This window comes from Mytilus californianus, unplaced genomic scaffold (genome assembly GCF_021869535.1).
Source record: "Mytilus californianus isolate M0D057914Y unplaced genomic scaffold, xbMytCali1.0.p SCAF_14, whole genome shotgun sequence".
Lineage (NCBI taxonomy): Eukaryota > Metazoa > Mollusca > Bivalvia > Mytilida > Mytilidae > Mytilus > Mytilus californianus.
Window position 1 is genome coordinate 3,413,555 of NW_026262626.1, and position 12,144 is coordinate 3,425,698.

Below are 12,144 nucleotides of genomic sequence, written 5' to 3' on the forward strand. Positions count from 1 at the left end.
TGAGTGTAGAGAAATGTCGTATAGCATGAGATGCAAAAATATTGGTAGAATGTGTTTGACATTTGACCTCAATTTTTACTTAAGTAGAACTGAGAACAAGTTAACCTTATTTTTTTACCTGCGTCGCCAAAGGCTAAAACAGGTCGGGTTGCCACTCGACACTGATCGTTCGTCCGTCAATCTATCCGAATGACCTTGGGTAGAAAACTTTCGTTTTGATCAACACACTTTTTGTATAAGTATTTAATCATTTAAAAATTAACTCTATTGACCATAAGGGGCTCATTCAAAAGGTTATTGAAACACATCATGTGATGAATATTAGTTTATAATATGCGATCAACGTGTATTGCCCTTTCCGACAGATCAGAGATATGAGACGAATACCATTATATACTGGAATGCCCGGAACTAAAAACGCGAAAGCAAATTGTGATTACCTCCGCATTTTCATGTTATTAGAATGTATTTAAATGGAGACAATTTCTATTTTTAAAAGACCGTGCTAACTGATGGAAATAATAAGGGAGCAACCATTAAACTTCAAGGGGTTTTCTGTCTGAGTCAGAAATTTGTTTTCGACGCTATCAATCAAATTATTTTTTTTCTTCAAAATTTAACACTAAAAGGTATGGGGAAAATCTGGATTCAGAATATTGTTTTTTTGTAATCTGCTTGACCACACTATTTATTTTTATCAAATTGGGGACCAGAATATTTTTTTTAGGAAAAAACCATAGCCCCCCCCCCCCCCCCCCTTTGCCCCCCCCTTTAAAGTTAAATGGTCGTTCCCTAAACGAAACAATCAGTCCTCCTGGCTAAACCACATTACCATGATGCTTCATATCATATCTCTTACTACATTAGTGTTTACTCGCCTTTACTTTAATATGCATTATTTGTATATCTTTATGCATATCATTCCCTTTACCTGGATATAAAGTTATACTTTTAATTGTCAACCTGGCTGTTAAGAAATTTCTACATTTGGACGTACACATGTATGTTGTCATGTTAACATAGTGTGTATAGACAAGTGTCTGCTGTTGCAGACCATGGTTAACCTATGCCTGTTTGTTTTGCGTTATGTTAGTGGTTTTCTTTCTCATTGACGTATACCTTTATTCTTAATAAGAATTAATACTAGAACACACCCGCGACATCCGCGGTCCGTGACTGCATCAAAGTATCTAATTATATATAAGCCTTACTTTTTCCTGGATTTTTAGTAGTCGTATTGTCATCTGATAAAGTCATGCTGATTATAAGATACACAGTTTTCTCTGCTCTCAAAATCTTTCTGTTTGAACCCGTCGATCTGGAACTTGTTGATTATTGGTAATATTCATTATTTGGAAAACAAAAGGGCCTGGAATGGTGTAATTTTTAATCAACACCATTGTCCTATTTTATTTATATATAAAGCTTATTTCTTTGATTCGCTGTTTTTACCTCATGTCGGCTAACAAATTGGAAACTACCTTCGCCGTATATATTTTGTTCTGGATTTTTAGTATTCGTATTATCATATTATGAAGTCATGCTGATTAAAATAATACAAACAGAAACTACATGTGCAAATTCCAACTACACCGTTTGGTGGTGCGCCTGACAGAGGCGAAACGTACAGATTATGTAATAGGTATCAGGTGACATAGACTGTTGGTATCGGTATCGGATTCGACCCGGAACTTGTTAATTATTGCTCATATTGGTTAAGTGGAAAACAAAAGGACATGGAATGGTGTAATTTTTAATCATCACCATTGTCCTATATTAGTTATACATAAAGTTGAATTCTTTGATTCGTCGTTTTTACCCCATGACGGCTAACAAATTGGACCTCTGTGTATTATAGATATATTGTTTTTGAAGGAATGTAAAGATTAAATGCAATAAAAAGTGCCCATGTGGTTCCACCACGTGTTCCAAGCGTGATTGTCCTTTTACTAAGCCTGTGTGTGGTGTTAATGGAAGAACATATGATACTATATGCGAAGCAAAGTGCAAGTAAGTCATTGATAACATGCTTATACTGTTGATACATTGATTTTCGTGTGTTTTGGGATTTTTTTGTTTTTTTTGTATCCACGAAAATAAATGAATTCAACGTAAAATAGTTTGAAGATAAAGATGGCAGATAATAACAATGATGATATTAAATATAACAACATTGAAGAACATTTTAAATAACCGTAAATTCCGAAAAGTTGTGCGAATACCACTAAGCAAACATTATTCAGAAAGGTGCAGGTTTTATCGTTACACAATCGCAACTGCTTTCAAGTAAATAAAGGTGCTCCGCTCCAACTCGTCATAATTATGACTAAAAGTGAAAACATAGGGTACATACACAAAGCCAAACACAAATATGTTTCTGGTATTATGATTAGAATCTTTTAGATATCTTTTGTATTTTTGTGTCATTTGGTAGCTGTCTCATTGACGTATTCTATGTATCTCCTTTTTCTGATATACATGTTTTCTAGTTTTACCGCAAATTAAGATGCAATTAGAATTGAAGTATTACAAATTGAGGTTATTTTGTTTAAAGACAATTGATATATATATATATATATACGTATGTGCAAATTGTTGACCGAAAAGAATTTCATATATTATTGATATTCATCGATATTTTGCGTTCGAAAAACAGCATAACTTTGTTTTTTGTACCCCAAAAAATTTCGTACTAGTATTTGGTATTCATAAATATGAGCACATGTAAAACTCATTAAATATTTACAGGAAAGGTGTTAATCCTATAGGCAAGAATCTTGGTAAATTATTCAATTGACAATTACATGCTACCTATATCTGCGGATCGAAAAGGTAGTTGAAAATTCAAAATAAATTAAAGCATTTTACATAATACTGCGTGGAAGGATCTTTTCAATGATGTCATAAATACATTTATCATGACGCCATTATCCTGTTTTTCCATCTTATATTGTCTCATCTTTAAAATAGGCATGAATGAAAATTTTGAATAAAAAGTTAGATTTCAGTGACAAAGTAGATCGAATAAGGCCCTTATCACAGATGGATCTTTAGCCGTCTAAGGTCAACATTATCTGTATGACGAAAGCACCTAGAAAGTACCAAATAGGCTGTTAAAATAAACAATTTTTAACTTTGAGCAGTACGAAATCCCACTAAAACCAAGAAAAGTATTGTCAGAAACTGAGATAAGTTGATATTCCTCAATGTTGGCTACTCGAGAAGAGAATATCTACTGCGGTAAGCATAACAAGCGTTATTCGTTCGATATTTATCACCAATAACTTCTACCAAAATCATTTTTAAAGCATAGCAATACATTCGTTTTCTTGATTAAAAAATGTAAATATATGTTGGCCTTAATGACAACAGTTACCAAGCAGTACATGTGACATGCAATCCTGCTCTTCGTTATGTAATACATTTATTGCAGGAGAGTCATGCATTTGCAAATAGACAAGTTTGTAATAATTAAGTCTCTGTGTGTTCACGCTACAACTATATGCATAGGGGTTTTTATTAAGGACATAAACGGTAGATTTATCAGCTAGTAAAGCATGCAAGTACTTTTGGTTTTTATTCTTTACTCGAAATGACTTATACTTGTAACAAGATACTGTATTAGAAAATAATTTAATGACTTGTAGTACATTGTCATGCATTCTAATAAAGGGGATCAATGAACGTCTAATACTCCTTTACAAACATGAAATTGTATACAAAGTACAACATCATTTCATTCTTTCTTTTAACGTAAACATTAAAAATAATTTTAAATATGACTAAAAGGAGATGCGGGGTAAAGCTAACGAAAACTAACCAAAATACATCCAGAGGTCAACATACATGTTTCCTATAGAGATGTCTATACAATATCTCAAACAATACATCGCCCCTAATCTGTCAAGAGGTCAACATGCATGCTTCCTATAGAGATGTCTATACAATATCTCAAACAATACATCGCCCCTAATCTGTCAAGAGGTCAAAATGCATGCTTCCTATAGAGATGTCTATACAATATCTCAAACAATACATCGTCCATAATCTATCAAAAATTTGAATGAAAGAAACAGAAACGATAAAAGATGTGCCATCAACTCCAAATTATTCAAAAAAGTTATGACGTAAGACAATCACATACAAGGTTCATGACAAAGCATGTTGGGCACTCCTGTTGAGGTTCATGCGATTTCCTCAGTTTTGTTTGTAACCATGATTTGGACCTTCTTAATCGGTTGATGAGATTTGAACAACGTCCGTAAACTACTGTTGCCTAAACTTATCACAGGCATATGAAAATGTGACAAGCTTGAACTGTTTTATATTATCACATCCTATCCCTTTTAATCTTAATCAAATCCGTTTTGGTAAGTCATGCCAAGATCCTACAAAATAATGTAATTTTAATCATGCTAATCATTATGTCCACTTCTAGGAATGTCAAAGCAGCATGTACTGGTCGTTGTCCGTGCAGGAAATGTAAATGTCCGAAATTGAAGTTTCCGGTGTGTGGATCTAATGGTAGGACCTATGATAATTACTGCAAAGCAGGGTGTGCGTAAGTATCTAGATATATATTATAAATTGTTCCATCGTGTTTTGGTTTATAAGAATGCATTCCATTCGTTGGTATACAAAATTATCGAATTCAAGACATTTGTTTTTTTAAGTAAAGACTTACTAGTAGTTCCTTCCTTCCACAAGGTAGATTTGTGTCTTTATAGGTCCTACGTTTTAGTTAGGCAAAATTATTATTTTTCAAACTATCCAAGAAATTATGCGAATTTTTATGTCATCATAAGTGGAATTGTTTTCTGCAGACATAAATAAAACAAAACGTGTTTTCTTGTTTGAAGAGTAGTTCAGGGGAAGCTACTCCTGCTACACAGAGGTAACTAAAAGGGTTTTATATTTGACAATTAAGAATTCATCACTTTTAAACGTAATGTGAGAACATTTATTTTTTTAAAGCAGGGTTAAGTATTTTTAGACAAATAAATCATTTTAGCAATTTCAATAATCTATTTGTAGTAGCAATATTCAGAAACAGCAATTTCACAAACCTTGGTTTCGAAAAAAATGAATTTTGCAAATTTTTCAAATATTCCCCTCCCAATTTTTGGTATTTTGATTTATTAATGGTTGAACTATGAAAAACTTTTTTACCATGTCTGAAAAATCTGGGTTGAAAATTCTCAAAGCTTTCAAGTAGGGTAAAATTGGAATCCCAATCCACAAGGAAATTGACACATTTTTGGGATAAGGTCTTGACATAACTGTTGAATAATATTTTTGACTGAATACATATTTTCAAACCAAACTAAGTCACAACAACAAAAACAATTTTCTTTTTTATTCTCTAAAAGACAGAATAAATTCAGTTGTATTGCATATTTTAAGCCTTTTTTCCCTAAAAACAATGGACCATAAAGTGCCCAAGCAGTTGTAAAAGCAACAAAAAATTACAAGTTTGAAACCAATTCTGTGATATATTATGTCCACATCATTTTGATGCTAACAGACAATGACTCTCAATATTCATGCACGTAGAAGGGGCATTGACTGTATGTACTCTAAAAGAACTTTGGATCGGTCTTAATCCACATCTAATTACTAGTTGTGCCAGTTTTGATTTGTTGATAGGATATGCTAGAAAATTAAATAAAAGTTTCATTGTACATTTGTCAAATTGAATAATTCAGCAATCTGATACTCTTATACAGATAAATCAAATTTTAAGATGATTATACAGAATGAAAATGTACGATTGGCTAAGCGCATTAATGACAATCTCTGTACAACAAAGGAGTTAATTCTTAACAAACTAAGTATTGGTAAAAAAGGAACACTATTTTTAATCTGATATTATCAAAATTTGTTTCTTTTCAGGAGAACAAAAACGTCATGCTTTGGTCGTTGTCCTTGTCGACGTGCTAAAAATTGAAACAGGCAAGTTCCTCAATATACAATTAGGTATATTCTTATTTTCTTTATATTTAGCAAAACTTGTGTATTGCTACTGTACCACAGCAAGAAAAATACAGGAATTAAAATAATTCTTTTTCATCAAAATGCACATTCTATTACAATAACAAGTGATTTTGAACATCAGCACTCCATACAAACATGTACATTTTGCCAGACAAAGCTTTTGATGGGACGACTAGCTTTGTAGTTTTAGCTTCCAATTTGTCAGCAGTAACATACCCTCTGTACCATCGTATATTTACATTTCACAAATGATACATTACACTGGTGTATGTCCACACTATACGGACTTCATTTCCAGGACTGCATGTGCTCTTTACACAAATACTGCTTAAACTGAGTTATGATAATTAACGACTGAATTGACGCTATATAAGATTTACCTTTACCATCACGAATCGGTTTACTGATACGATATGTCTGTGTCTTAACTCACTAGCGACATGCTTTCGCAGTTTAAGATCTTCCGATATCGGAATAATCGTCTAATCTGTAATTTTACCGGTTGCGTCCTTTTCTCGCTTGTGAGATTTTTACTAATCCTGGACCCGTATAACGGATGATGCATACACAACAAGAGACGCTTGCTTACCCTGTCGACCAGGGATGGGGGACTTGTAATCTGTTATCGTAATAGATTGTAGTTGATTACATTTTCTTTCAAAATAATCGACAGTTTTACTAAGTAACCTGTAATTGTTCAAATTTTCGATTACATGTAATCGTGATTTAATCGATTACAGCAAGCCAAAAAAACATGATGTAATCATCGATAACTTTTCGATTACATTTCGATTACTTTAGTAAAATAGTTTGATGAAATATAACCTAATTGAAGTGAAAATAGACAACTCCATGTTTTCTTCAGTTTATGATAGCTCATTTTAAATGTACAAATACAATAGAATAAATAAATAAATGAAATAGGTCTTGAGAGATCTATCTTGACAATCATTCAATGCCCTTCAACATGTTCAACTTCGTTCTTTTTTTTTTACCTTTTATAACTTTTTGTTTCCAGCATCCCTGATGAGTCTTTTGTAGACGAGGTCTCGCATACAAAATTTTAATCCTTGTATCTGAGATGAGTTTATTTAAGTCAAGACCTTTTATATTAACAATAAATAGTAGTCTAGGTTAAGATCTTTACTACAATAGAGTAAAACGCTTGATCGTATTTAAATTTCTTAAACCATAACAGTTTAAGTTTAGAAATCATGATGTTATGATATGATACAAAGTCCTTGTGGTACTAATAGATACATAATTATAGATTCCTCTTTGACATTAAAAGTATATAATTGTTTTAATTAAAGAGGAAACATATAAAGATCTCCACTTCCTTCAAGTCTTTACTGATTAGATAATCAAAGACTTTTAAACAATTATATGTAGATATATTAAAATATATATGTTTATAATGAGTACAAAACAATTAAAGTTAAGTCCGCATGTCAGCATGTGCAAAATATGGAGAAATTGATCCCAAAAACAGAAGTGAAAGCGCAGAAAATTGTTTACCCCTACCTCATCATTTTCGTATTGAAAACCAATATTTTAAGTATTTTGTAATTTATTTTGGTATAAGCATTCATCTAAAAAACAACAACCTATACCACATTTGAAAATAATGCCTTAAAAGAGGGACGAAAGATACCAGAGGGACAATCAAACTCATTGATCGAAAACAAACTGACAACGCCATGACCAAAAATAAAAAGACAAATAGACAAATAATAGTACAGATGACACAACATAGAAAACTAAAGACTAAACAACACGAACCCCACTAAACACTGGGGGGGGGGGGGGGGGGGGGGGGGGGAGAGGAGGAGGAGGATCTCGGGGGCTCCGGAAGGGTAAGCAGATCCTGCTTGTAAATGCATGATGTTTTTGTAAAGTTTTAATTTCCATTAAACTATGTTGAGCAGTATAATTCGAATTGTATATAATTTTCTTTACTTATCTTTTTTTTTATTTTGTATCATGTAATTTACAGTAATAGGAAAGTTATGTCATTACTTGGGATAAAGTAATCGATCGTAATCGATTACATATAAAAATCAAAACAATCGATTATTAATCGATTACACAAAAATCTTCCAAATTATGACTCAATTTCTTTTGACAGTTATCGTTCCAATCCCTTCTGTCGATGCACCCAGTCTCGCTCCTTTTGGAGTTCATGCTTTTCTCTAAGTTTATCATTGTTACCTTTATCGATTAATCGATTTATGAGATTTAAACATCGGTAAACTACTATTGCGTGTAAATTCGTGAGAAGTTCGATCGTGTTAAGGAAGTTAGCTTGTCATGTTTTGGGATTTTGTCAGATTTTCGGAATCCTCTGGTTTTATCCATTTGAATGCCTTTAAACAATTTGCCCCCTGACCCCCATTTTTCTTTTTAAAAATATTGTACATGCATAATTATAAGCCATCTGTAAAAGTCTTATAAAATCTTAATTATCTTTTAATAGTTTTTGATAACTTTAACTTGTCAATGATACAGCTATGAAAAATCAAGAGTGGTTATTTTCCCGCCAAAATTTCAATGGCTAATATCTCGAAAACAAGCACATTGACCTATATTTTATTTTTGCTCTCTTTGTTCCTTTATTGATCCCCTATCAACATATACTAGTGTTATGAAAAGCTTGTTATTTTGAAACTGAGTAGCGAACTTCCTTAAGAAATGATTGAAGTTTCTGTTGCTGAATTTAAACAAAATGTAGACTGAAAGTATCTAATCCTTAGATAACCACAAGGTATCTTTAATGTAAGATTATATTTGATAAATGTATATGCGGCTCTAAGAATAATATGATAAGTAAACTGTAAATACGTGGATTTTCCATAAAGAACTGTTGAATGGATACAAAAACAAAAAATCAAAACAAACATTCATTTTAAATTAAATACTCGTGTTTTGTTAACCACAATTGACTTCAAATGACTTCAGTGTTGTCTTTTGTTTTATTTGCTGACTCACTAACTCTACGCTATATCTACTTCCATTCATAGTATTACGATTAAGGCATCATTACCATAATTCTGGAATTTTAGGTTCGATATACTTGTAGAGAGCAATCGATGGTTCAAAAAATTAAAATCTAAATAAAGTGGGTTTTATTCCAAATTGAATATGGATCGAGGTTTTAAGAGGTAACAAAACCAATAGTGTAGCTTTATAAATAATGAACATAAGTGTTGGAACGAAATGCTTCAAGTCAGATATATCAGGATTCGTGTGTAACGCCCTAGTTTTATACGTTTTTCTAAAGCAATGTTACGGTTTACGGTCGCATTAAGCATTCATTTACCTTCATTATGACTTTCATGACGAGATTAACCAATATCAAGATCTTGCAGACAGAAATTTCATTAGTAGACGTTATAGTTTGTCGAACAGAAAGTTGAAAGGATCGTTCCCAAATTCCTGTTGATGAAGCGAGATCAAGATCCGTATTTCAATCAAAATTGGTATAACAGGAAGTAATAAAAATTGTTCAGATATCCATTTTGTTATTGTGATGATTAATACTATGTTTTTATTTTATTTCAGGTTATGTTGGAATTTCAGATAGATTAAATAAAGAATTGACAACGCAATAATTTCAGTATTATAATGATCCTTAATAACGTGATATGTTTTATATAACTAAAGACAGCAACTGACGAGGTTAAACTAGTTTAACGACACACAATAATCCCCCTCTTAATTTTAGTGAAATGAAGTTATGAAGAAACGCGTCTTGTTTCATTTAGGTGTTCCTGGTGAATTTTAGCTTCGAAAATAACATGAATTGATCTCACACATACATACAAACAGAAACTGCACGTTAGAAAATCAGTCTTCAAGTTTATTTTGCTTCCTGGTACCATATCGTAAATATCATTACGGTCAAATAATATTTGTTCGGTAAATGTGATGTAATTGGCATCAGGACTTAAATGTACAAAATGTATTAAATTACTTTCCACATATGCATTAAACCATCACAATGTTTCAAATTAAAAATAAGGAAAACATAAAATGAAGAAATACAGACAACATTCCACAGCGGTCTAGCAACTCATTAAGGCGTCCATAAAATTATTGAACAGATGACTTTAAAAAATTAACACAAAACGTTATAGATTTCATGCGTTTAACTGTACCATGAACACGAACACTAAATTTTGTTTTGTTAACTAAAAACTCATAAGTCGAAATAAACTGACAATGCCGTAGCAAAAAAAGAAGACGACCGAAAGACAAATAAATCTAAAATAATATAGAAAAACTAAAAACTAGACAACACGATGGCGTCCATAAAATTTAACTGAACCAAGTGGACATTCAAAACTCATAAGCCGAGATGAACTGACAACGCCAAGGCAAAAATAAAGAAAGGCGACAAAAGAAAAACATGTCCTCAAAACACCACATAGATAAATAAGGACCGGACAGCTAGAACCCCACCAAAAACGTGGGGTGATTGGGTACTCCCGAAGTTTAAGAAGATCCAACTCCACTAGTGGCACCAGTTGTGTTGCTCATGATAATTACACATTATGTGATATAACAATCGTGGAAAATAAAACTTGATTGTGGCTACGACAATTGGAACATATCAGTGGTCATCTATGACACAGATATCCCCAAAACGGCCAACCAACTCTTGATTGTGTCAGTACAACTTTCGAAGAGACGGATTCACATATACCACTTGGAAACCTAGGTTCAATAGCTTCATTGTAAGCAGCAACTGTCTATCAAGGAAATCGTTATAGAAACTCATGCTAGTATATCGTATATACACCATATACAAGGGATGCTACATAGAAATGGAAAGTTCAAAATTGGAAGGCTAAAATCATCCCATTTGTCGTATAGTTTTAATTTCAATCGTCCCTCATTGTCAATTTCTGATGTAAGTCAAGATATGAGGCAGACTTATCTGTATCTGTGGTATCCTTTATTTCATGATCTATGGGATAAATGCGTTTAACACAATCAGCAGACTTTGAATTATCTATTGAGAGAGCATCATCTAAATAGCAGAAGGTGAAATTATTTATTTTCCTTCTTTCTGAAAAGCTCTTCTATGAAGTCTGCCTCATATCAATAAAGGAACAAGTCGGCAAGACAAGGGGCACATTTGGTTTCAACAGGAACGCCGATATTTTGTTGAAATACCTGATCTGATGTCAATAATAAACTAAGCATTTTGATGATGTCATTCCCCGAAGATATTTGTATGATTCAGAATGTTTTACAAAGTCTGATTATCCCTTCCTAAAACAAGAAAATTGTATTTAAGTATGTAATTTAGTTTTGTTTTGTATTTTTATGAAACAGTATAAATAATTCATTCAATCTGTCTTTAAGTTTGGAATGGGGAATACTAGTGTAAAGAGTAGAGAAGTCAAAAGTTCTAATCTGTTGCAAGAGGAGAGAGACTAAGATGTATGTACTCTAACAGATCTTTGGAATTTGATAGTACCGATATCTGATTGACACCTCCCCTATAGGAACTTTTAGAGTAACTCGGAAACTCTGTTTTGATTGCTGATAAAATTGTTGTTAATAGTTATGAAAAAGGTTTCGTTGAGCACTTGGAAGACACAGCAATATAACATTGTTTGTTTCTAATGATACCTGTGTAGTGTAGTGTTTGGTATCCAGTATAGTGAAGGAAGTTCCAGTTCTTCACCTTTGGTTGAAGTTCAAATGAAACATGTAACAGACTATGTAGTCCAGTCTTTGTTTTTGTAAGATGTTTTCCTGCTTTGTGTCGATCTGACGAGTTCATTCCTTTTCAACTGATTTTTATAGTTTGTTCTTATGTTGTTCTATTATACCACTGTCCTGGATTGTGGGAGGGCTGGCGCCTTTAAACATGTAAATCCCCGCCCCATTCGTTGTGTGTATCCCAAGTCAGGAGCCTGTAGTTTAGTGGTTGTCGTTGGTTCATGTCTGTAATATTTGCTTTTTTGTAAATTATTTTATTATAAATTAGGCGGTTAGTTTTCTCAATTGATTGTTTTATTTTTTTCATGTCAGGGCTTTTTATAGCGGACTGTACGGTATATGTTTTTTTTTTATCATTGTTGAAGGCCGTACGGTTGCCTATGATTGCTAACATCCACTTCATTTGAACTTTAGTGG

At 32.7% G+C, this 12,144-nt stretch overlaps 1 protein-coding gene across 7 annotated transcripts in view; it reads left to right on the plus strand.

Annotated features, from left to right (window-relative positions):
* Positions 1–5,978, plus strand: part of LOC127724032 (serine protease inhibitor dipetalogastin-like) — a 34,358-nt gene extending 28,380 nt beyond the window's left edge. For 6 of the 7 annotated variants that reach the window (XM_052230790.1, XM_052230795.1, XM_052230794.1 and 3 more), the window contains 3 exons: positions 1,876–2,010; positions 4,439–4,561; positions 5,893–5,963. In XM_052230790.1, the coding sequence (XP_052086750.1) occupies positions 1,876–2,010; positions 4,439–4,561; positions 5,893–5,947 (313 nt within the window). In that variant the 3' untranslated portion in view covers positions 5,948–5,963. Of the gene's footprint in view, positions 1–1,875; positions 2,011–4,438; positions 4,562–5,892 lie in introns of all 7 variants that reach the window. The other variant, XM_052230789.1, reaches the window with a different exon arrangement.
* Positions 5,979–12,144: the final 6,166 nt, after the last annotated feature.